At 41.7% G+C, this 25,182-nt stretch overlaps 2 protein-coding genes across 3 annotated transcripts in view; both read right to left on the minus strand.

Annotated features, from left to right (window-relative positions):
- tmem65 (transmembrane protein 65) overlaps positions 1-6,274 on the minus strand; it is a 44,068-nt gene extending 37,794 nt beyond the window's left edge. For both annotated transcript variants that reach the window (XR_004106387.2, XM_031307703.2), the window contains exon 1: positions 5,635-6,274. Coding sequence is in view for 1 of the 2 variants with exons in the window: in XM_031307703.2 (XP_031163563.1) it covers positions 5,635-5,890 (256 nt within the window). In the remaining variant the exon portion in view is untranslated. The remainder of the gene's footprint in view (positions 1-5,634) is intronic.
- A 4,185-nt stretch (positions 6,275-10,459) lies between these two features.
- On the minus strand, positions 10,460-22,704 carry rnf139 (ring finger protein 139). Its single transcript, XM_031307692.2, has 6 exons — positions 22,153-22,704; positions 17,610-18,265; positions 15,972-16,119; positions 15,742-15,848; positions 11,987-12,238; positions 10,460-11,359 (listed from the first exon to the last, which is right to left on the minus strand). Exons 1-6 carry the CDS (start codon positions 22,313-22,315, stop codon positions 10,556-10,558), a joined length of 2,130 nt encoding a protein of 709 aa, XP_031163552.1. The 5' UTR covers positions 22,316-22,704; the 3' UTR covers positions 10,460-10,555.
- Positions 22,705-25,182: the final 2,478 nt, after the last annotated feature.

Below are 25,182 nucleotides of genomic sequence, written 5' to 3' on the forward strand. Positions count from 1 at the left end.
CGGTGATAACGCATTACAAGGTTCGCCAATGGTATGAAACGGAACTCACTTCCTGTCTGCTAAATGGGTGTGGCCTCGTTTGAAAGCGTAGGGCCCGTCGCGTGGATGAAAAAAAAAACAGAGTCTCAGACTCAACAGAGTTGAGTCAAAGTGCTGCACAGTCAAGAAGCAATTAGGGTCAGAATAACAGAGATACACAATTTTTATATCAAAATACTGAATATACCAAAACTAAATGCCTGGATCGGCCCACGATACCGATACTCAGGATCAGCTTGGGGGGCATCGCTAGCATAGATTAATACTGGATTATTGAGGCTGACACTAATACTTATTTTTATTTGATATACGATATAGATACGATATTTGCAGGTTTATAAACATCTAAAATGATGTAGCAATCAATAGGCTAGTTGTTTCTTAGTTGTTTTTTTAACATGACACGTAACAAAATTCTTTGATAAGGATTTCTTAGGTTTGAGGGACATGTCACCGTCAAAGAAATGTGCAAGTGCTCTGTGGTGGACGGATAATAAACCCCCTCAAACATACCTTTACAATCACGGTAGTCTATATCCACGACGTTCCATTTCCGGGATTGCTCCGTTGCCGCCGGACATTCCGCCGGATGTGACGGACACTGAAAAAAAATCGGATCTGGGTCTGATTCATGACCACATATGGAAGTGGCCTGAATCTGATTTGAAAAAAATCTGATCTGGGCTAGATTTGAGTGTTCACACTACTTCTGAAGAAGTCTGACCTGGTCCCTTGACTTTGGGCCACTTTTGCCTGCAGTCTGAACGTCTATCTGTCCAATCTGAGTTTTCTGTTGCACGACTGAAACAACTTTTGAACGTACACGTTCCACCAAAACAAGTTCCTTCCTGAGGCTATTTTCCAGAGGCACCAGGGCTCCGTCCGGCGCTTAGCACCGCCCAAGACGATTGTGATTGGTTTAAAGAAGTGCCAATAAACCAGAGCATGTTTTTCTCCCATCACAGAATGCTATGTGGACGAGCCAGACCCTCCTCCGCAGCGCTGTGAAGGACGGTCTGGCAATGCGAGACTACAATCACGGTGACTCCATACCATTTAGGAATGTTGCCATGCGAGTCAGTCCTGGGACAGACCCATCATTTTGAATGTTAAGTTCCACCGGTCCGCTGTGACAAAGTCCTTTACAACATGTCATACAATCTCAGCTAAATGTAACCAACCGTTCTCTACTTTTACATTCACCATTAGCTTCTGGAGTTGAGAGCGTCTGCTGGAAATGTTTTTAATGAGCCTGCAGCTTAGCTCGGTGTCAGAAAAAATGTTTCACAGCTCAACAGTAAACGCTTCCGATTCTCTCACTGCTCCCATTTGGTATTTAGCTCATTAGCAGTAAAAGTACAGGGCGTGGGGGTTCTGATCTGTAAGACAGTTGCTTCTTAGCGAGGACTTTCACAGCCAAAACTCATCCCTACACCGGATGGCCCAATTTATATGCTGGACAAATGCTACAGAAAGAGAGATGGTGCTTTGGTGACTGACTCTGCACCGTAGCACTTAAAAATACACAACATACTTACATTAGTTTACCAAGTAAAAGCTTCCAATCACAGCCAACGCTAAAAATAATAATAACACAAAAAGTTTGATTAAATGCTTTGAGCAATTATGTAATACAACGGAAACTTTGAAACTAATAACAAAACACAGTAAGAAAATCAAGAAATAAAAACAAAAATAGCTTCCTGAAGTTTTTAACGTGCTAACAGTTTGTCTGCAGACTGCTAACAGAGCCGTAGCGGAGACAAAGTAGCGCACTTTTTAATAATTCACTTTATCGGTTATCAGTAAAATAAAAAATGATACAGATGATCAGCAACTTGCCAAATATCGGCCTGGCTGATAATTGGTCGATCCCTGATGAAAAAAACTGTGATGCATCCACCTGGAATATAGTGAACAGTGGGAAATACAGTTGTTTGGGTCAAATGATCTCAAGAGGGGCTCAAAGCTCTGACATTAGGGGTGTGCAAAAAAAGTCGATTCACATTCGAATCGCGGTTCATGCTGATTCAAAATCGATTCATAGAATTCCAAAAAAGATTTTTTTTTTTGTTTGACCATTGTTGTCCATCCAGGTTAAAAGTGAATTTGAATTTTTGGTGCTTTTTTCAGCATTTTTTGGCTCTTTTTTTATGCTTTTGACATTTTTTTAAAACGCTTTTGTCACTTTTTTCAACGTTGTGTTTTAAATTCATGGTCAATAAACCTAATTTATATGACATTATACCTAATTTTGGAGTTAAAAAGCCAGAAATTATGAATTATTTTGACTAATAGTTAAGTTGAGTGAATCACAGACTGGTTTATGTCAAAGTTTAGTCAAGATACTGTTTTAAAACCATTTAAACATGTTTATAAAATGTTATACAAATTGAATAAAGCACCCAAAATTCAATGAAAGTAATCATTCATTTTACCTGCAGAGAACGTTGTATGGAACCCAACAACGTACATCCATGCATCCACGTTATATTTGGGCATTTTGGTTCAAAGAAACCCATATTTCTGATGTAAAGAACTTTGAAAACGGGTCAAATTTGACCCGAGGACAACACAAGGGTTAACTGTAAGTCTACTGCAATCACATGGGAAAAGTAACTACATTTACATACTGTGAGTCGTTTTTTTGAATCGAGAATCGCTTTTGAATCGAATCTTGAGCCTAAAAATCGAAATCGAATCGTGACATTTTCTAAATTGAGCACCCCTAGCTGACATTATCCGTTTGACGGGATTTAAAAAGAAATAAACGCATTTTTCTGAGCTTTAGCCTAACTTTCTTGGGGCTCAAAGAATCTGAACTCTCACACTTACCGGATTCTTACCCGTCGTGTTCCACAGCAGCTCAACGGTACTGAGCCCTCACAACTGAAGGCCCAAAAATAAGCCAACACTTGTGTTGTCTTTTCTGTGAAAAGTTTCTGGTTTGAGAGGATACTAGTTATTTATTAATAAAGATGTTAAATGAATCAATCAGGTTTCCATACTCTTCAAAATCTTTATTTAAGGCTGGGTTGTCGCCAATTTGATTCCGAAATTTCAATTCCAATACCAATTTAGCTCAGATATAAAAGAGATTCTCACGTATGCTGTGAATTGTAACAGCAAGAAGCAACCCTCAAATATTTTTTATATAATGCACTGTTGCAATGTTTACATTAGGAATTGAGCCCCAAAAAAGTGTGTTTAAAGTATGTTTTACTTACTAGTACTTTACTAGTACATCCATTGTTAAAAGGCATATAGTAAATTCAAATTCTATTTCTGGACAAGGGTAAATACAGCTCTGAAAATTGTAATAAAATGCCTGCCAATAAATTATTAAATAGATCACTCAGACAGGAAAAAAAGATCAATTTCTGGATTTTATTATCAGATCACTCAAATATTTTAATTTGGAGAATTGATTACTTTAACCCAGCCCTATACTGCAGTCACTTGTGTAGAGCCAATGGAAGACACATTCCTACATATGGTGTAGACTCTAAGCTGGGTCTCAGGCAGGGATTATTTTCATAGTCGATTAATCTGTCGATTATTTTCTCGATTAATCGATTAGTTGTTTGATCTATAAAAATGTCAAAACATGGTGAAAAATGTGGATCAGTGTTTCCCCAAAGCCTAAGAGGACGTCCTCAAACGTCATGTTTTGTCCAAAACTCAAAGATATTCAGTTTACTGTCACAAAGGATAGAAGAAACTAGAAGATATTCACATTTAACAAGCTGGAATCAGAGAAATCTTATTTTTTTTTAAATAAAAAAAATGACTCAAACGATTAATCGATTATCAAAATAGTTGGCGATTAATTTAATAGTTGACAACTAATCGGTTAATCGTTCATCGCACCTCTAGTTTTTTCTTCGTTTTGCTTGAGACTACAGGTTACACAATGCTGCAAATACATTTCTAAATCCATCTGAGTCCATTCAAAAGCTGAATAAAATGCTGTAACATGGTAGGCAGATAGATTAGCCGGCAGAAAAGGGTAAAAATGCCCTTTTAAAAAAAATCAGCTTACACATCATCTTACATAATATCCCGAGAAAAAAAGCAGTTTGGGTGCACACACAGTGATAAAGAGAACAGTGACTGACAAGCTGAGGGGAAAACAGCGGGATACTGCGGAGACAAGAAGGACAATAGTAATAGAAAGCACAGCACCTGGTGAGCTGCCTCCAGGTGATGAATGTAAATGCAGTTTGTGAGGGGGGTGGGGGGGGGGGGTGACATCTACACATCCGTGGTCTTCCTGCAACACTTATTTTAAATCCAAGCTGAAAACATTTTGGAAACTATTTATTTATTATGAAAAGGTTTCCCCGAATTTCCTGGCCCTTGCTACGCAGGAATTGGGAGATTCCCCAAGACGCTAAGAGTGAAGACATTACTCAGATCTTTACACTCCTTCTGACCAGGCAGCTGATTGTACTATTTCAGTCCGAAAATGAGTCACTCTGCTTGAAAAGGGAAATAAATGCCTCAACATGGATCAAAACCAAACAGACAATACCCTCTGGTGACTCAAAAGAGGAAGTATTATGTACACACATGCACACACACTCGCCTGCCTGTTCATACCCACTGACTATGCACGCGCGCACGCACGCGCGCGCGCACACACACACACACACACACAGGTTTGTGGCACTATCTTTGTGGGGACCCGTCATTGACATAATGCATTCCCTAGCCCCTTACCCTAACCTTAACCATCAAAACTAAATGCCTAACCTTAACCCTTACCCTCACCCTAACCATAACCTAATTCTAACCCTAATCCTAAATCTAAGTCTTAACCCTCAAACAGACCTTTAAAGTTGTGGGGACAGCATTTTGGCCCCACAAAGCTGTCCGGACCCCACAAGTATACTGGACTCCCGGTTTTTGGACCCCACGAATATAGTTAAACAAGCCCAATTATTAACATGTTAAACTATGGTCTGAATGCAACCTATTCAACTGTCACTGCAGACAAAATCTTCCATTTGAAACATAATATAACATAGTATTTGTTGTATTATTACCATGTTGTAGGTATATGTGGTATTGTGTTTACTTGCTGCATATGCAGAATTGAAATGGAGTGGAAATCACAGCGTTGTGCCAGGCTTAGAGAACCACAATCAAACGACCAAGCTTGGTCATTTTCAGACTCAGCTCTATTCGGTTAACTAACCATGGTTATATATCGCTTACACGGCGTATTAAGGCGACAACCCTTTTCCAATGTGGTTTAGTTTATCCAGCTGCCACATGTTTTACACACTACTACACCTTTACTTAATCCAGGTGTGGCTAATAATTGGCCTTTGAGTGCCTACTGTCTGCAGTTTTTAATTCAAAGACTCCACCCATTGATGAGCAACACTTCATGATGACAGATGCTGGCCACCCCTTTGTTAACTCCCTTTAGACAGCAGTTTGCAATTTGCACTTCCATATCATTATCGGTAAACATGAGGGCGGGAAAATATCGGTGCATGTCTCGTACCTGTGACTTCTCATTCAATCTCTCTCAGAGCTTCTTAGGGAAAGCTGTCACCTTTGACCTGCGCTGTTTTTATTTCTTACCTTGAGCGACGGCTATGGACTCGAAACTCTGCAGCTCCTTCAGTAAACAAGTCCTCTCCGTCGGCTGGAGGCGGTAAATAAAGTCTTTGGCTCTCTTGGGTGAGTTGAGCGTCTCCCTCGGCTCGTTTCTCCCATGTGTTCCCATCCAGCAGCTCGGTGTGTGTCGCCCTATCCCCGGCAGTCTCGGCACTGTCACCGCCGCTGGTAACTTCTGTACAACCGGTCGGAAAGCTCTCTGTAGGCAAAGCCTGAACATTGTGGCGAAAATAAATAACTACTAACGTTACTCTACGTCTATTACAATGTAATAAACTGCTGTTTTTTTTAACGCTTCTTTGAGCGCAGATAGCAGTCGTTGTCTCCCCGCTCCAGCAGCGGCCACTCGGGCAGAAGTTGTTTCTCGTTCGGTCCTAGTAACGTTAGCTAGGTTCGACACTCAATGGGAAAGAAACCGACGACTTTTGATTACCGTTTCTCTTAAACTCGGGTTAACTTTCAAGCAGCCGTGCATATCTTCTTTTCGTGCCGTCCGCCGACCAAAACGTCTCATGATCTTTTAAGAGCGGTCATGGGCTTGGCACATGAAGTTTCAGCTAAAGCCGAACAAGAACTACTGTCAAGTCGGGCGGAAAAGATCATTTCCGGCGGCAGCTTTCAAAAATAAAACGTGTTGCTTCCGGTAATACCCTTTCATATTAAATCTAATTGTAAAAAGAAATGTTGCAACGTGAGTTCAGGGGACAAAAAAAAATGAGCAAACTGAAAATGTTTTCACTTATCTTTCCTTGACGGTCAGGAGAACTGACTAATAACCAGTCTATGCTACTAACCCTACTAGCCAATTTACCTTAATTACTGTTTCACTACCTGTTTACATCCCTGTATAGTATATGTTTATTACATTTCATTAGCCTATGCAAATACACGTATTACATCCCAGTTTAAAATGCAGTGTTTTCATTTTGCAATTACTGTCTCCCACAAATATTATAACATTATTTTATTTCATATTTATATACGTTATCCCTAGATTCTCATTTTTTTGCCCTACATATTTAATGAGCATGGTTGGAGGGAGCCCGATATCTAATATTTTCATTGCCGGCACCTGCTTCTCTTCTTCAAGAAATAACTTTAACCTTGAAACAGAGGCCCAGGCCCCTCCCCTCCATCCCTACTTGGGCCCCCGTCACTTCATACAGAGCCCCTGTATTTAGCATTTCTTGTTGGAAAGTCACAGAGCTCAGTTAATAGCACACATAGTTTGGTGACCTCAGCAGAGCCCCCAGCCAAGCCTATACTTTTAATACATCTATTGTCTTCTAGTCTACTCTCTATCTCCCTACACCGGCTGTTTAACCCACAGCAGGTGTCCCTAACTCTGACTTAACACACACCTTGGTTACCACGTTAACAAAGTAATGAAGGTAACTACTGCATAGAATCACATTTTTAAACTGTGTTGCTGTGACCTAAATGGCCCGAAATTAAGAACTTCTGCTCTTTGCTACTTTCTTAAAGTGCTCATATTATGTTTTTTGGTGTTTTCCCTTTCCTTTATTGTGTTATATATCTTTTGTGTGCATGTAATAGGCTTCCAAAGTGAAAAAAGCCCAAAGTCCACCCCAAAGGGACTTACCATCTCCAACAGAAAACACTGTTCACAAACTGCTCCAAACAGCTCTATAGTCCTTACCTAGCTACTGTCAGGGCACGCCCTCATACTCTGCTTCTGACTGGCTAGTAGTCCTTACCTAGCTACTGTCAGGGCACGCCCTCATACTCTGCTTCTGACTGGCTAGTAGTCCTTACCTAGCTACTGTCAGGGCACGCCCTCATACTCTGCTTCTGACTGGCTAGTAGTCCTTACCTAGCTACGGCGCATGTGCGACTCCCAACAAAGATGGAACAGAAGTGAGAGGTCTCACTCTGTAGCTAAAACAGAGAGCTCAACACACAGGGTGAAAAGAGGAGCTGCAGCAATGTGCAGTACAACAAAAAATATGGTGTTTTTTGAAAATTAAACCATGTAAACCTATTCTGATATAACCTCTAAATACAAATATGTACCTGAAAATGAGCATAATATGAGCACTTTAACACACACCTTGGTGACCACATTAACAAAGTAATGAAGGTAACTACTGTGTTGCTGTGACCTAAATGGCCCAAAATTAACCTAAATGGCCCAAAATTAAGCAGAACTTCTGCTCTTTGCTGCTTTTCTTAAGAGTTTGAAAGCTTCAAGCCAAACTGCAAACTGTAACTAAACATGAACCAACTGAGAAATCCTACCCAACTCAAAATGGTGAAATAGTCCCATCTACCGGTCCAATGAGTGAACTGCATCTTCACACACTGAACGTTGTAGTGTGTATTTATTGCAGTTGGGCAGCTTCACTAGTGTGCCAAATATGTGCCTGCCAAAGTCATTTTAAAAAAAAAAATAAAAATAAAAAAAGGGATGTTCGAGAGATTTGAGATACAGTCCAAAATGCAATATCAAAGATGATTTTATTTACATAAATCTCCTTTTAAAACAAAAGGCAAAATAAACAGCTTTTACCATTTTTTTAAAAAGCTTTCAGAACAATCAAACTAATTATCAAATTCCTTCATAGCTGAAACATGTCAAAAAGCCCCAGCTTTCTCATCATCAACAAGAACTTCATGGATTCCTTGCAGCTTATTTTCTGCGACCAGTAATTACAACAGTAATGAACATGAGTTTGCAGTCAAACCCTTAAGGACGTTCAGGCTGTGGAAGTCTAAACAATGTAATACTCGAGAGGAGTTGTGCTCCAAAGCGTTTTTAAATTCACGTTTTTTTTTAAATTCACAATGAAAACGTAGAGGGATCTGTATTGGCTGAGCTATACGGTCTTTTTCAGGGTCTTTCTTTTCGTTCCAGTGGTTCAAGATTTTTGGATCAGTGTTCAGTTGGGACACCTGCTGCTGGAAAAACAAACCGAGGAATTTCTTCTTTGTAGCTCGACGGTACGATAAATAATCACAGAATTGTAAGCCATGACAGTGTCTTCAGTTTACGTATCTGTAAATTCGAGACTTTTCCTGCAGCTCCGTTAATATTTGTTGCGATGAAATGGATTCATCAATTCAACTGTTCCCGGCCCTGCAGAGGGACCCTGAGACTAGAAAACACAGTTTGAGACTTGAGAAAAGGTGCAGTCATTTTTAGTTTGTTGCCAAAGTAGAACAGAACGAGAACGCTTACCGTCTGTACCACTGATTAGAAAAAAAAAAAAAAAAAGTGCATTTACTGAACGATATGACCACTCTTATGGGAATAAAAATGACATCTGCTCTTAAAACATGACTAATAACCAACACGTGAAAGCAAAATATGGTACTTTTTTTTCCCTTTTGAAAGAAATGCCAAGTACTTAAAGTCCATAGTTGACAAAATAAGTGGAACCTTTCCATACTGTTATCTTTGTGACTTTTACTGGAGGAGCATCGAGGAATAATCTTTTCACCCAATGCCAGCCAATACCATTATAAACAACAATTTCTGGGTTTGAAACAAGAATTTTAAGCAAACTAAATACTGATTTATGCGAGAGAAAATCTGAAATTTGCATAATTGAAAAACAAAAAAACTGAAAACAAACTCTTCTCTCAATCCTAAGGGAGAACGTGTGCACATGTTTGTTTTATTATATGTACAATAACGTACACAATTGTAAGTGAGGTCACACAAGAGACCAGTAGTAAGTAATGATAGAGGTATATCAGTGATTACAGTAGCAAGTCACTTATTTTTGTTTTCTTAAATCAGACAACCTCTCAGTTTTTCTCAGAGTTGATAGAAAACTGCCTCCCTCTCTCTCTCTCTCTCTCTCTCTCTCTCTCTCTCTCTCTCTCTCTCGACAAGTTCCTAAATACTCTGTTTGAGTTAGTTAAGGACAAAAATGTTGAACGAGTCAATCACAAACTTGAGCTGTGATCAATCTGAAAGTCAGGATTCGAGAGCACTCGAGGCTGGTTTAGTAAGAGCGTGAGTGTGTAATCTATGTTTTTGAGCGCGCTACGGACAAAGAAGTAACCCCCAAGAGTGTTAACCAATCACATTTGGCAAAAATGAAGAAAAAAAAACTGCTGGAGGAAAGTAATGACAGCAGGTTTTCAAACAGAAGCAAACTAAAATGTGTTCTTGCGCTCAAATGGGTATCCTTCGACAAACTCCTCCATCCTGACCTGCAGATTTAAAAAAGCTTGCATTTGTTTATGCGCTCCACAGTTTTGCCGTTTTATAAACTAACACACTCCAGCGTTTCCCTTATAAACACACTGCTAGGGAACAGGAACTGCATCTTTAAGACATCGTCACACACACGCACACACACACACACACACGTCTCACTATCTTTGTGGGGACCCGTCACTGACATAATGCATTCCCTAGCCCCTAACCTTAACCATCACAACTAAATGCCTAACCTTAACCTTAACCCTTACCCTCACCCTAACCCTAACCATAACCTAATTCTAACCCTAATCCTAAAACCAAGTCTTAACCCTCAAACAGCCCTTTAAACTTGTGGTCCAGCATTTTGGCCCCACAAAGCTGTCCGGACCCCACAAGTATACTGTATTCCCGGTCTTTGGACCCCACGAATGTAGTTAAACAAGAACCCGTGCGCACGCACACACACACACACACACACACACACACACACACACACACACACAGAGCAGCAGTTACTCTTTCCACAAGCCCTTTTAGAGTAAAAACCCAAACTCAAAATCAATCGAAAAGAAACTAACACGAAAAAAAGAGAATGACATCCCTGACATTTTTTTCCAAGAACAAAATTAAGATGCTGTTGTGTTTTAGAATTCTTTTTAACTTAAATATAATAAAGATTTATGTATATTTCTTTCTATAGATCTGTCCTCGTCAGTCCTCGGTGGAGTCTGTGTCATCGTTGATATAGTCTTCTTCTATTGGCGTGCAGCCATTCTGAGTCCCCCACTCGTCCTCGTCGTACTCTATGCTGTCGTTGTCCTCCAGCAGCTCGTTGTCGAGCTCCGCCGGTCCTCCTGCGGCCTGGCCGCCAGCCGCCGCCGCCGCCGCCACCGCTCCTCCGTTGGCCGGTGGCTCGGCGGCCGGCTGTCCACGCTGGTTGTCTCCCGGTGCGGGCGGCGGGGCCGCGGCGGCGACGTCCTGCGGCGCCGCGTAGCCCCCGTTGTTGTTGGAAAAGGCGGCTCGGTCTCGGCTCTCGTCCTCGATGTACACTCTCTGATGGCACATGGGACACGTGTCCTGGATGTAGAGCCACTTCCTCAGGCACAGCGCGTGGAAGTAGTGGTGGCAGGGCGTGATGCGGGCCGAGGTGGCGAACTCCTGGTAGCAGATGGCGCACACGTCCTCGATGTCCCACAGCTGGTCGCCGCGCACCTCCGGCAGGGAGTTGATCTTCTTGACGGCCGTGCGGCGGTTGATGAAGGTCTTCCAGCCGTTCCGCGCCTGCAGGTAGATGTTGAAGTAGGCGTGCAGGCACATCATGCAGGCGCGGATCTTGCTGCCCGACTCAAACATCATCGTGTAGGCGCCGTTGCCGAACATGATGACTCCGAACAGGAACTCGATGACGTTACCCGTGGAGCGCACGTAGTAGACGTAGTCGTCCAGCTTCTCCCACAGGACGTTGGAGAGGCCGTCCGCCATGAAGAGGCCATAGACCGTCAGGGACACCACCACCTGGAGGGAGGGGAGGAGGGTAAGACACTGTATACTGTGTGCTGTACAGAGGATAAAAGAGACACTAGCAACATCTGAGAGATCCCAATGCATTCTGGGTCAATTTAATAGTTCTTCCTTTAGATAACTACGCCTACAGAAAAAAACTTGGGTCTTTTGCTCTTACAATACTATTACAGTTTCTGTCTCCACCTACACATGTAATCCACAAGTAAGTAAGTACAGTTTATTTGTATAGCACCTTTCACAGATTAAAAAAAAAAAAAAGAAATCACAAAATGCTTCACAATAAAATGTAATACAACAAATTAAAATACAAGAAAATTTAAATACAAATAGAAAACATAAACAACCATTTCGACTGACTAAAAGCCTGCTTGAATCGCAGTCTTCAATTGCTTTTTAAAAGATTTGACAGAATTCACACAACGTAGAGAAGGAGGCAAGACATTCCCCAGCCTAGGAGCCACTGCTTGGAATGATCGGTCCCCTTCTGCCATCTAGAGTTTTGTCGTTTTAACAGCAATTGACTTACTCACGCAATTACACTTAAATAAATTATTTAAATATGACCACATATAGCAACTAACAAGCCTCTAAATGTAACAGTAGATTCCCCGTCCTCACCTTGAGGCAGAGCTCCACGCAGAAGGCGGTGACGGCGAAGAGCCAGGTGTTGAGGGCATAGGAGTGCCAGAGGGCGTAGCTGAGCGCCACGGGGAGCACGAAGAGCGCCAGGGACACCAGCAGGACCGGGAAATGGCGGCGAAAGGAGGAGACGTGGGAGGCGCTCAGGGACATCAGGACAGGGTCCGTCATGCCGTGGATGAAGTGCAGGATGGCCGTCAGCAGAAGGCACATGTTCCGGCTCAGGCGGACCTTCAAATCAAAGCGAGAGAGGCTCAGTCACCGAGACGTGATGCTAAATTAGAACCTCTGCTCAAAGTGTTTTGTCAGTAAATCAACAGGATGTTTTCCACATAAATCAGTTCAGGGTGCATGCACGTTTCGTCAACTTATGCCAAACACTAGAAGACTGAAAAGACTCTGAGAAGACTAAAGTCTGACACCATCTTACATCTAAAATCAATCAAAACTAGCTAGCTACCGCTAGGGTTAGCTGGTAACTTTTGCTGATTTTCTGTTTTGCCGTAAAGATGAATGGCGGCAGTACGTAGAGGTCTGCGTTTACCCGCCGGAAAATCTCTGTTGGATGACTCGTTTCAGAAGGGGTTCCCTCTTTAGCATTTAGCTTAGCACGGCACCACGAAACCATAAACAGCACCGGCTCTAGCAAGTTTGCTGCTTCCCGTTTGGTGCTGGAGGGAGCGCACCCATTGGTTGATGACAATGTTCACGCGATTTAACTTCACTCCAACACGTTTGATTTTGTCGGAACGTCAAGACGGGGAAAAGTAACTGACTCGGAGTGTTATGACCACCTCACACCAAACGTTTGAGACGACTCTAGCAAGACTCGTAGATATTTGGAAATTTGTCTGCAACGGTGGAATCGCTTGAAAAGTCGTTTGGTTTAAGGTCGGCATTAGACTTAAGAAAGTTTAATGCCAATTAGAAGTTAAAATAAGACTTTAAGTCCCTGTAGCTTAGGGGTTACGATGTCGAGCATGAACTGCTCTAACTGTCTAGTTAGAGGGCAGGGACTGACAACCTCAGCCTGTCAGTCAGGCAAAAGGACATAGTGCACACAGTGGTGCCTGCCTGTGCAGAGGAAGTCTAAGCCCATACCATGACAGCTTTCAACTCGCCATTATACGCTGTCTGCGTGGAGTTTTGAAAAGTGTAAACACACTTGCAACCGCTTTACCGGCATTGCCGTGACTCACTGCGACTAACAAAGTCGACGTTGTTTCGCTCCGATGGCACCACAGCTCTGCGTGCGTGCGTGTGTGTGAGAGTCGGCAGTCGAAGCGCTCTCTGTCAAGATGCAGAGACGTCAGCTATGCTCGCGCTTATGCGCTCTCGGATACCGAAATTTGGCACCGTTTGATTTAAAGTGAATCCGTCCTCGGTAGTACCGATGTTATTTTTTATTTTTAATGTGCTCTGCAGAGAAGCGAGACTGGCATTGGTCACGGTTTGGAATGAAAGGGAGGAAACAGGACAGAGTAACACGGCGGATATTGTTCATATAAATTATTATTATTATTTTTTTTAACGACCTAGTAAAGGCGGCGTGCCCGTCTTGCTCAGGCGGCCGCCTAAGCTACAAAGTGCTGTGGGAAACCCTGAATCACATTATAAAATTATTAAAAAAAAAAAAGTATTGGTAAAAAACATAACAAAAAAATACCTCAGAGCAACACTCACTGGAAATAATTAAACAAAACTATAAAATAATAATAAATGATAATAATAAATCAACATGGCACAAAATAGGGTGTGCTGTATAAAACTGGTATTTTAGAGGCTTTAAGAGGCCCTTGTTAATTGTGCTTTGGAGGGAAAGCTGGAGAAAGACACACAGAAAGTCAACATGTCAACAATGGAAGAAAGCAAAAAGAAGAGAATAATCAAAGAAGGTAAAACGTTCAGAAACACATTCGGCATAAAATCGTGAGCATCCGCTGTCTGCTTCCCCAACAGTTGTGTGTCCACGATCCCTTTTCTACATTCACTAATCATACTCGACTCATTAATCAATCTGTTAATTAACAATTTAAGCGGGGATTGTAAAATACCATGTGGAAAAAGTCGTTTTGGACAGTCAGCTTTTTCCTTTCGAGCAGCCCAATACATGGAATACCACAGCCACAGAACTACAGAACATCACATCTATCAAATCCTTCTCTAAATCCATAAAACTATAAAAAAAAGTTTAAAATACAAATAAATATTGCAATACATTTCGATACTGTGCATAAGGCGATATATTGGGATATTTTTAAAGTATAATTTTAGAAAAATATTTAAAAAAAGACACGATGTGCATAAAAGTATACAAGTTAACTAAAAGTTTACTTTAGGTAAACAATTCAGTACACAGAAAATCAAACTGCCAGTTTGGGATTGTGGTTCACAGGTTCTTAGTGAGCTAATGTTTATATGCTAAAGTAGGCCAAAGTTCAGCCATAGCTACATTGTTAGCTTCTAGCAAAAAGTCAGGCACTGCTAGGCACTGTTAGGCAAGGACACTAGTGGTGTGTCTCAGCATAGCCATCTAGTGGTAAGGGGTTAAACTGTCTTACATGAATATTTTTGCACGTAAACTAAAAAATAAAAATCGGTACAGTATTGCAAAATAAAATATTGCGATACTCAAGTGTATCGATTTCTTCTTACACCCCTATTATTGACTAATCAAATATGCTGCCATAACACCGAATAATGTGTTTGTTTTTATTGCTGTAGTGGTGTCTCTGTGTGTGCTTATGTGTTGTTGATGCGTTCTAATGTGTGTCTATGCACTTTTACCTGTGTCTACTGTGTATGATACTTATTATACGTTATGTTTTTCTCATGCCATCAACCTGCCAGCTGTCATGATCTGGAATAGTGGTTGTGTCACTTTACTTGTCTATGTCTTTCTTGTTTTATGTGCATTTGTTGTATTGTTGTAGCGTATCTATTGTTTTAAGCCATTCAACCTGCTAGGGACTGCAGATGGAAATTAGCCTGTGTGGCTAAATCTGGCACCTTTACATGTTGGACTCTGTACTCATGTTGATTAAAGCCTGAGACACACCGAGCCGATAATCGGCCGTTGGACAGTCTGGCGAGGTCGGTGACTCGAGTCTGTTCGGTGTGTTCTGTGCCGTCGTCCGTCCGAGGGGCCGTCGGCCTTCATTTTGGCTGATTTGACATGTATAATCGGCGGGGCGGGCACTGCCGGCAGTCGGACTCAAATGACCCATCTGATTGGTGGAGAGCTAACCCGGAAACGGGGAGCGCGATGAGCGTGACTAGAGTCTCTCAAAATCTGACGAAAATCTTTTAAAGTGACCTTTGTTGATCTGAAATGAAGACAGATTCAGCAACTGCACGGCCTATTTCTCGCTTAAAATGTTTTCAGAAACACGTTTCGGTGAACTATTTTAGTACAATATGAGATCGTATTCTGAACGAGCCGCGATGACTTGAATTTCCAGAGAAACCAGACCCACGTGACGCGTTCGTCCAATCAGCTGTCGGTTTTCATTTTTGGGCGACAATACAGATTAGTGCCGCCTGCTGTTCGTCGCTTCGGTGTGTTCCGAGGCACTTTTTTGACCAACTCGGGGAGACTGATCAGCCCGACTGCCCTTTCTGCTGAGGGTCGGCCGCCTGGTCGGTGTGTCTGGCCCTTAATGTGCGTTGCCCCTTTGAAATAAAAAAAGAGAAAAACTGGAAAAGTGGAGGCCGTGCATCCTGCAGGGACATACCAGGCGTTCCTCGGGGTTCAGGCTGCTGAGGCCCGTCTGCAGAGCCAGGATGAAGAACAGAACAGGAGCCACGAAGCCCAAACGCTTATCCTCCTCCTCGGTGGAACCTGAGGGGTCAAAATGAGACAAAACGCTCAACTCCAGGAGCATTCTTATAGCTTTTATATATGGCAGAGTATAGATGTTTGTACAACACACACACACACACACACACACACAAAGACACACACCTATGAAGGCCAGGATGCTGAGGCCTAGGTAGTGCGCGACAGAGGAGATAACGGCACTCATCCCCAGCACGGTGAGCGTAGAATCACAGCCAGAGATGATCAGGTTACTGGTCAGATCCCAGAACACGTCCCAGCTCAGCAGGTAACCCTGAACACAGAGCAGTAACACAGCTACGCATGTCACCGTGACTTCAAACTCCCTTTGCTCTTCATATCCAGACATTCAGACAACGCATTCTCAAGGTTTCTGCCTAAAAAGGGGAGTTTTTCCTCGCCACTGTCGCACTAAATGCTTGCTCTTGGGGGGAATTACTGGAATTGTTGGGTCTCTGTAAATTATAGTGTGGTCTAGCTTGTGGTGCAGTTGACAGACATTCCTTCCTTCAGATGTTGCAGACCTGCATTCATTTCTGCAGTGACAACCTAATTCAAGACTTTTTAAAGACCTTTTTTGAAATCACACAGAATGCAATTTAATGTGTTTTTCACGGTCATACTGGTAAAGAACAATGAGGAAAAAAACAGTAGCGACGACAAGGCTTATAATTATTCATTAAGTGCATTAACTTAGAGACATTTAAAAAACATTTTTGTCAGTACTAACGAGGACTTCTATTTGATTAATGAGTCCTGCAGTCACAATCCACTGTTGCCACAATCCCACGTTTACCTAGAGATGTCCTGATCGCAAGTATGGAGCTGCTATGGGCTTTTTTTTTTTTAACTGATCTGGGATCAGCAGTCACCCCGATCATTTACATTAATTAGCTGAGCACAACGCATAAGCTATTACACCATTTCAAGTCGATGTGTAGATTTTATATGCAAGTTTTACAAAAACGCTAGTTAGATGGATTAAACTGAAGACATATTTTAGTTACTTTGTTTACTTTGATTTTTTTTTTATTTTATTATTATATATTATTATCTAGGCAAATACAAGTATCGGACCGGGACTCGGCATCGGCAGATATTCAATATTTTAAAAAAAGGATCGGGATCAGGGGTCAAAAAAGGTAATGGACATCCCTACTTTTAGTTCATAGTTCTTAGACTCCTATCGTCTCCCAAAAAATATTTAGAAAGAACGTAACGTCTACAGCAGTGCAAAAACAAGTATTCAGGGCCTTTGTAAATGAGATTCCCTCTAAGGCCTTTTTTTCTGAATTCAGTGCTTTCCAACCTTTTTGAAGACCTGCAGATATTCGTTTGAGTTTGAATGGTTCTGATTAGGGCTGGGCAATATATCGATATTATATCGATATCGTGATTTGAGACTAGATATTGTCTTAAGATTTTGATTATCGTCATTACGATTGTTAATAGGATAATCCAAAAGTAGGGCCGTGCTTACCCAACGTAATATCGTAATAGGGCACAAGTCATTACAGTAAAGTGATGTCATTTTCTGACTTTTCGAGACTGTTCTAGCTGTCTATTATTTGCCTTTACCCACTTATTCATTATGCCCACATTATTGAGGACTGGTTATCTTAAATCTAATTGTGAGGATATTTTGTTAAAGCACCATTCGTCAACCCTACAGTATCGGCACAATGTCGACATCGAGGTATTTGTTTTTACAATATCGTGATATTTGATTTTCTCCACATCGCCCAGCTCTAGTTCTGATCTTACCTGGGAGTCGGAGATCCCGTCTGCGACGGCACCCGTGGCGTCTCCGCTCTCCCTCCTCACCGCCCGCACCACGTAGACCAGGATCAGCGCCTGGGCGGTGACCCGGGTCAGCCAGAACACCCGCAGCACGTCAGGGAATCGGATCCTCTTCCACGTGTCCTCGAGCAGCAGCTGAAGCCCGTAGATCCGGTACATGTGCCGCACGAGCAGGTAGACGTAGCGGCACGAGTAGTAGAACCACTTGAGCCTCATGGCCAGACACACGGCCGTGTTGAGAGCCAGCGCCAGGCCCGAGAACACGGCCACCAGCTGCCTGACGTCGGCGGGCAGCTCGATCATCAGCCCCCACAGGGGGATCATGATGTCCAGGACCACCAGCGCGGCAAACACCGACTGGAGGTTGAGCAGGAACACGTAGCCCACGCCAAAAACGAGCTGGACGGCGGCCATGCCCAGCCACAGCGTCGGCCCGTTTCTGGGCAACAACCGGAACCCCAGTGCCGCTTTGTAGTAGGCGCTGTAGAAGTCTATGTGCGAGGTGGCATAGTAGTTGATGAGGACCGCCGCCAGGCCGAGGAGAACGGCGAAGAAGAGGGTGTAGAACTTGAACAAGGCTTTCTGGGAGAGCAGCAGCACCATGCTGGAGACGAGGACACCTGCGACACACGAGAGACGCAGTTAGCAAAGACGTAACGCTGATGAAAAAGGATGAAAAGAGTGATGGAACTATTTCCCATCACGGAGACTAATCCCTCCGCTAAAACAACATGAAGTGTTGTGGATTTTTCAGGTGAAAAAATGGCCCGAATGCCTGAAAACACAAATGAGATTAGGAAAACAATCAGTTCGCAGCCAGGATACAAAGTAGGCACCAGCCACTAGCCAAATGCTGGTAATGCTAGATTTTACTGTAGAGATTAGTTGTCAACTATTAAATTAATCTGAAACTATTTTGATAACTGATTCATCTATTTGAGTCATTCGTTATGAAAAAGGGTCAACATTCTCTGATTCCAGCTTCATAAATGTCAATATTTTCTAGTTTCTTCTCTCCTCTGTGACAGTAAAGTCAATATATTTGAGTTGTGGACAAAACAAGACATTTGAGGACGTCCTCTTGAGCTTTTGGGAGACACTGGTTGACATTTTTCACCATTTTTTCCCCTTCCTTTAAATATGTTTATGTATGCACCATCCACCATGGCAAACTCCTCAAGTGTTCCTTACTTGGCAATAAATTCTTTCAAAATAGAGCCAGACCGATATATCGGCGGGCCGATATTATCGGCCGATATTAGGCATTTTTCAAACGGTAAAATCGGTATCGGCATTTATAATGGCAGATAAATTAAAAAATGAAATAAAAACGGACGAAACCCCCTTCAACCATGTTCTGAGTGTTGCCGCTCTACAATGTCCCTGTTGGCAACACTTGAGTTTAACCCTTTCATTTTCATACCTTAAGTTTGTATTTTTATTAGGGCTGTCAAGTGATTAAAAAAATGAATTCATTACATACTCTGTGATTAATGAATTTAAATTAATCGCATACATCATTTTTGCCCGGTGCCTTAACCAAAAAAAAGAAGGGCACTCAACAACAGTTGGCGACATTAAAGAACGGCTTGTTTATTGCTAAGGCCATATGGCCAAAATTAAATGATTTAATAATAATGTAATAACAATAACAATAACTTATTTCACTAGTAAATTGCTGTTGAATGAGAAAAACAACCACCAGATAGGAAAATGGCATTTAACAACAACTTTGAATGCACCACGAGGCTGTAGGTTACCAGTTTCATTGAACGCACCGTCTGTGTTGTTTCTCCGATGGCAGCTGCAGATTGTTACATACCGGTGTTGAATCATCTACAGTAAAACACAGACACACTTTACACCGTTTAGCGTTAGCTGTCAGCATTGTAACCGTGTTTAATCCAGCTACTAGCTAGCGGTAGGCTAATGTTAGCTGCTGTCGAGTATAGTGTTAACTAGCTAGCGGTAGGCTAACGTTAGCTGCTGTCGAGTATAGTGTTAACTAGCTAGCGGTAGGCTAACGTTAGCTGCTGTCAAGTATAGTGTTAACTAGCTAGCGGTAGGCTAACGTTAGCTGATGTCGAGTATAGTGTTAACTAGCTAGCGGTAGGCTAACGTTAGCTGCTGTTGAGTGTAGTGTTAACTAGCTAGCTGTAGGCTAACGTTAGCTGCTGTCGAGTATAGTGTTAACTAGCTAGCGGTAGGCTAACGTTAGCTGCTGTTGAGTGTAGTGTTAACTAGCATCACGTGCAGCAATGTTTCTGTTGCCTGTAACGTCTGTTTCAGAGCATCAGAGAGAAGCGCAGGCATATCAGTGGCACCGAAATGAGGCGCCAAAATCCGCGTTGCTATTCGGTCCGGTAGATACCGGTCGTGAAGGCACCTGTGCCGTATTAGCACCGGATTTTGGTACCCAACCCTATTCAGGAAGAAGATTTTTATAAGTAAATGTTCCAATTAATGATCCTGGCAGAACATTCTCGTCTCCCTCCTTCATTTTACAGTCCAATGGTGGCTAGTACGGCTCCGGGTCAAACCTCAATATGGAATGGATTAATCTGTGTTATGTTTTTTTATTACTTATTATTTTTTCTCTGATTATTTAATCGAAATTAACGCGTTATTTTGACAGCCCTAATTTTTATACATTTTATTCATCAGAACTTTAATACATTTTGATGTTCCTCTGTTCTGTTGTGACAACAAAACAAACAAGTTTATTTTTAAACTGCGCTATCATATTATTTTAGTGACTCATAAATAACTACAAATAACTAATGTTAGGGAAATCTGTTTGTTTTGTTACGCGTTTCTGGATTTTTTTTTTAAATATATAATCGGCCGATGTATCGGAATATCGATATATATTGGTTGGCGAAGAGCTGTTTGTGGATGTCAACATTTGAATGCAATCATGTTTATGTTTTGATTTGTATTACTTTTGGGGACTTTTCCAAAGATGAGACTGTTGACTGACCCACTTTAAAAAAAAAAGGATCCTTATTTGGCCCATTGCCTCTCCAAACCCAGACGGCTCTTGGCCAACACCAAAATGACTTCCATGGGGCCCTAAGCGGTTCAAAGGTCCACAAACTGGACAAACGGAGAGTTATGTAACCACCTGGTAGATGTGTGTCTGTGCACAGGGATTTCAGCTAATGACTAAAAACGTAGAGAGAAGCTTAACAGCATTGATCTTTGTTGGAAGAATAAAAACTGCTGCAAGTGATTAATGTCGACTCGTTTCAGGGCACTGAAAAGCATCAGCTAGACCTGACCCGTGCCACAAAACATGAAAATGGATGTCATGAATTTCGTAAAATACAATAATTTAAATGTTATTTCAGATGAGGTGATTTATGAGTTGTGACAGGGCAGTCTGTAAAAGAAAAGTGAAAGTGCACCAGACTTAAAAAAAAAAATGCAAATAAGGCTCAAGCATTATCAATTCCATATTCTTCCATTTTGCCATTAGATTATGAATACTTTACAAAAATGAGATATGTGGCGACTAGAGGTGTAATTATTAGACGATTGATGGATTGACAAAATTTATCTGCAGCTTTTTAGATAATCTGTTAATTGCTTCAATCATATTTAAAGCAAAAAATAGAATAATTCAAAAGGTTCTCCATTTTATTGTCCAACTGCCACTGTGGCTAGTGGATTTCAAAATATACCAGCCACTCAATAGATTACTATTGTGTTTTTGGCTGGTTAGTGAAGCCAAACTAGCGGCCACTTGCATATTTTACCAGCATTTGGCTGGTGCTCATTTCCAACCGTGGTTCTAACTTTGTAAATGTTAATATTTTCTGGGTTTTTTTGTCTTATGATAGCGAACTGAATATATTTGAGTTTGGGTCTGTTGGTAAGGCAAAACAAGACATTTAAGTAAGTCAACATGGGACCTGGGAAATTGTTATGGCATTTGTCACTGTTTTCCGACATTTTATGGGGCATTGACGAATCGAGAATGAAATAAAGAGATAATAGTTAGTTGCAGCCCTAGTGGTTATTACTGCAACATTAATTTGGTTCATATCCCCCATGCGTACACCAAGTTATATACATAGTTCAGACCATGGTTTAGATAAGGTTCCTGGGGATAAAGTAGTACATTTTGACAGGCAGAATGACAGGCTGCCTAAACGTCCTCCGGGCAGTTTCTTTAAAAGGACACAGAATTTGACACGACACCTGTGATAAAATACCTGACTTTAGCGGTTAGCTAGATAGATAGATAGCGAGTTACTAGCATCAAATTAGACTGAATTAGGTTTGATACAAACTAATTAAACACTGTGTCGGACAAACCAGACTTGTATTTATGTTACTGCCGGTGGCTTAATCGGCTTTATGTCTGTGTGACAGGTGACATAGCTTCACACTGCTGACTAACGTCACGGCTAACGCGGCGTCAGTGAGCTAGCGTTAGCTGTCAGATCGCCGGGTGTTGTTGACACAGTTCGGAGGCTTTAAAATAAGACTTTAAAACACTTACCCATGACTCTGACGAACACCTTCCCCATCACCCCGACCCATCCCGAACCAGGGTCGTAGTAAGAGTTAAAAATGGCGTCGATAATAAAGATACAGGGAACTCGCAGAGCCACATCAAGCACAGCTAAGGCCTGCTGGCCTAGCCGGGCTTGAGAGGACGCCATGCAGGCTTCAGTGGAGGGCTGACAGTCCTGGGGGAGCCCCGGCTATCCGTGCAACATTCAAATAAATTCAAGTCCCTCAGCAGCAACCTCTCGCTTTCGGCTTTGCTTTGCCTGGCGTTTATTTAATAGCTGTGAACCTGCTGCCGTCCGCCATGTCCGCCCAGCTCAACCGCCTGTTGCTTCTTCTTTTCTCTTTAATGTCGGGTTGTTGTAATCCGGAGTGTTATCGCCAACAACGTAAGTTCTCCTCAGAATCCTGTCTCGCCTGGTCTGCTGTCAAATATTAGCATATCTTTGAAATTGAGTTGCTTTGGGAACACGGCAGAAGTTGCCAGTTGCCACCACAGGCTGTTGGTTCCGACGTAACGTGATGTCACTTCCAGCGTCAGAGGGTGTGGCAGCTGACGTAGCATTTAGTTAAATCAACAAATAAATGCAGAACAACAAATGTTACCCCCCTAATTTCACTGCTTTTTTATTTGAATTCAAGGAGTATATTAAGTCTCCCAAACGTATAGACGCTGACAAAACTGTCACACTGTTTTATGATTGTTTATTCATCCCCTTCTACATACATTTCTTGTTGTTGTTATTAACACTATTTGTATTTATTTGAAGTCATATTATTTTTTCCTCTGGATCATTGAGTACATGTCTGAGATGTTGTATATTTTAATGTTTTTTTGAATTAAGTTGTGAATAAAAAAGACAAACAAATATAAAAAAAAAATAAATAAATAAAACGTTTTCATATATCATTTGATTAAAGTTTGTTTTTTTACACACTGGAATGCTTAATTGTAGAATAATGATGTCCATGACCCGCTGAATGTCTGTCTGTTCCCAATGTTTCATAAAGAATTAAAAAAATACATATGTTCCGGATTAAAACAAAAAAATATATTTAAATTAAATTATTTAAAAAATTTAATTAATCTACTCAACTAAATGTCATAATAGCAGTTTTGAAATATTTTGATTTAATCTGCTATAATGTCACTCTTTGTTTTCTTTAACGTCTTTTATAATCTCTATCTCTGTTGTTTAACACTATTGTTCTTATAAATGTAAAGCTGCGACAAATTTTGGTTGATAAAGTTTCGCCAAAAAGATTATAAACAGACATAACTTTTGTACAATCTGCTCTGTGCACAGTCAGACATAAAAATGCAAAACACAATTCGCTCTTTCAACAGGTTTATTAATGTTTGTGTTTTTCTGAAGTTACGCAAGCTGATATATATCTGCTTCGAAGATTTTAAGGATTCTTTATGTTTGAAAAAAGATAGTTAAATTATGTAAATGTGTTTAAAGAGAAGAGGCAAAGCACCTGTTTTATAACACTGAGAAAGTGAGGCAGACCTTATAATCACGGCTTCATTTCTAAGGCCAAAAGTAAACTTTTTCGAAGAAACTATTCGCACATCCAACAGTTCTTCTGTGCTGTGCTAGCCTGGCTGACACCAGACCCTTCTCTTCTCAGTTGTAACTGAGAGCGGGTCTGGGGAAGCTTCATTCACAGCCCATTTCCAAAGAGGCGTCACCAACGGATGCCGCTCAAATGCCTCTGGGCGCAATTGGATAGTCCTTCAACCTATCAGACCAACGATCCCGGTGACGTAGCAGCGACAGCTGCATCAACGGGTTGCTGCGCTTCGGTGGCCGTCATGTTGAATGTAAATAAAAACAAAGAATTTCTAATAAGGGAAGAAGTTCCACTCTCTCGTTACTTCCGGCTTCTGAACTGGTTGCAGTTCCACCAGAGTTCCATATAGGGGGCGCTCACAGGCCAGTGCAGAATGAATGGGACTCTATGGAGCTATACCCCTCAAAATCCACTTTTCTCAGGATATCATTTTTTGTCTAGTAATTTGAATGTTGCATTTGAAAGGGGAGGCTAAGAAAATACACACTGCTGGGTGTTAGATTTTTTTGAAGTGGCTTTTTTGTTCTAAAAAGCCTTTTAAAATGTCAATGACGTCATACACATATACGGCCAGAGATTCTGCTTTACGGCGAGCTCTGAGTCGCTTCCTTTTTTCTCACGAGGCATCGACAACACAGCTGACAGGTTAGACTCTCCCTGTCAATACACGTGGTAGAAAGAGGTTTGCTAATGTTTTAAAGACCACGCCGAAATATTCACTCTGACATTCTGGTTCTGCTTCGGATGCCGTCAAGCGCGATCTCCGATCGTAATCTGTCCTTCACTGACCAATCAGCATTCATTAGCAGAATGCTAGCGTGTTATGGGCAACAACGACTCAACCTGTAACAAATCGAAAGGGCATAAGTACTCGTTCATTCAACTTTTGACCTATAATCCATGTTGAACTTGCAAAAACTACAATCAAATCTGAGATTTCTCAACGACAATCAGGCGAAAGAGACAAATTTAGCCGTCTAGCTCCATAGGGTCCCATTCATTTTGCACTGGACCGCGATCACCCCCAGTGGAACTCTGGTGGAACTGCAACCAAAGTAGGTACAATGGGGCTTAATAGGGAGTGGAACGGCTTTCCGTAGACGGGCTTTGATAAAAAGCTGCTCGCCGCCGATGCGCTATCGTCATCATGTAAAGCCCGCCTCAAACGGTTGTGATTGGTGCCTCGATTTGGTAAAAATTGGAAATGGGCTTGAATGGGCTCTTGGCCAGATGGACTTGCAGAGCAAATCTGAAATTTGCCGGAAGTTCGTCAGGGTTTTCCCAGGCTAGTGCTGTGCAGGTGCGTTGGAAAATATTGAACTTGAAAAAGAAAATCTGCTCTTGCTACATGCATCACCATTTATTGAAAAAACGTACAGGTACATGAAACACAAGGAAATTACAAATAATGTCTGCATTAAGGAAAACCCCTTGAAACTGT

Source organism: Sander lucioperca, chromosome 16, assembly GCF_008315115.2.
Source record: "Sander lucioperca isolate FBNREF2018 chromosome 16, SLUC_FBN_1.2, whole genome shotgun sequence".
NCBI lineage: Eukaryota > Metazoa > Chordata > Actinopteri > Perciformes > Percidae > Sander > Sander lucioperca.

What these genes read in the sequence shown, in the direction of transcription:
- rnf139 (XM_031307692.2), bottom strand. Translation starts at nt 22,315, where the DNA reads ATGGCGTCCTCTCAAGCCCGGCTAGGCCAGCAGGCCTTAGCTGTGCTT. An exon ending in CAGCATCCTGGCCTTCATAG is followed by an intron (nt 15,849 to 15,971) that starts GTGTGTGTCTTT and finishes TTGACCCCTCAG; the next exon opens with GTTCCACCGAGGAGGAGGAT. An exon ending in GCGTGGAGCTCTGCCTCAAG is followed by an intron (nt 11,360 to 11,986) that starts GTGAGGACGGGG and finishes CCCTCCCTCCAG; the next exon opens with GTGGTGGTGTCCCTGACGGT.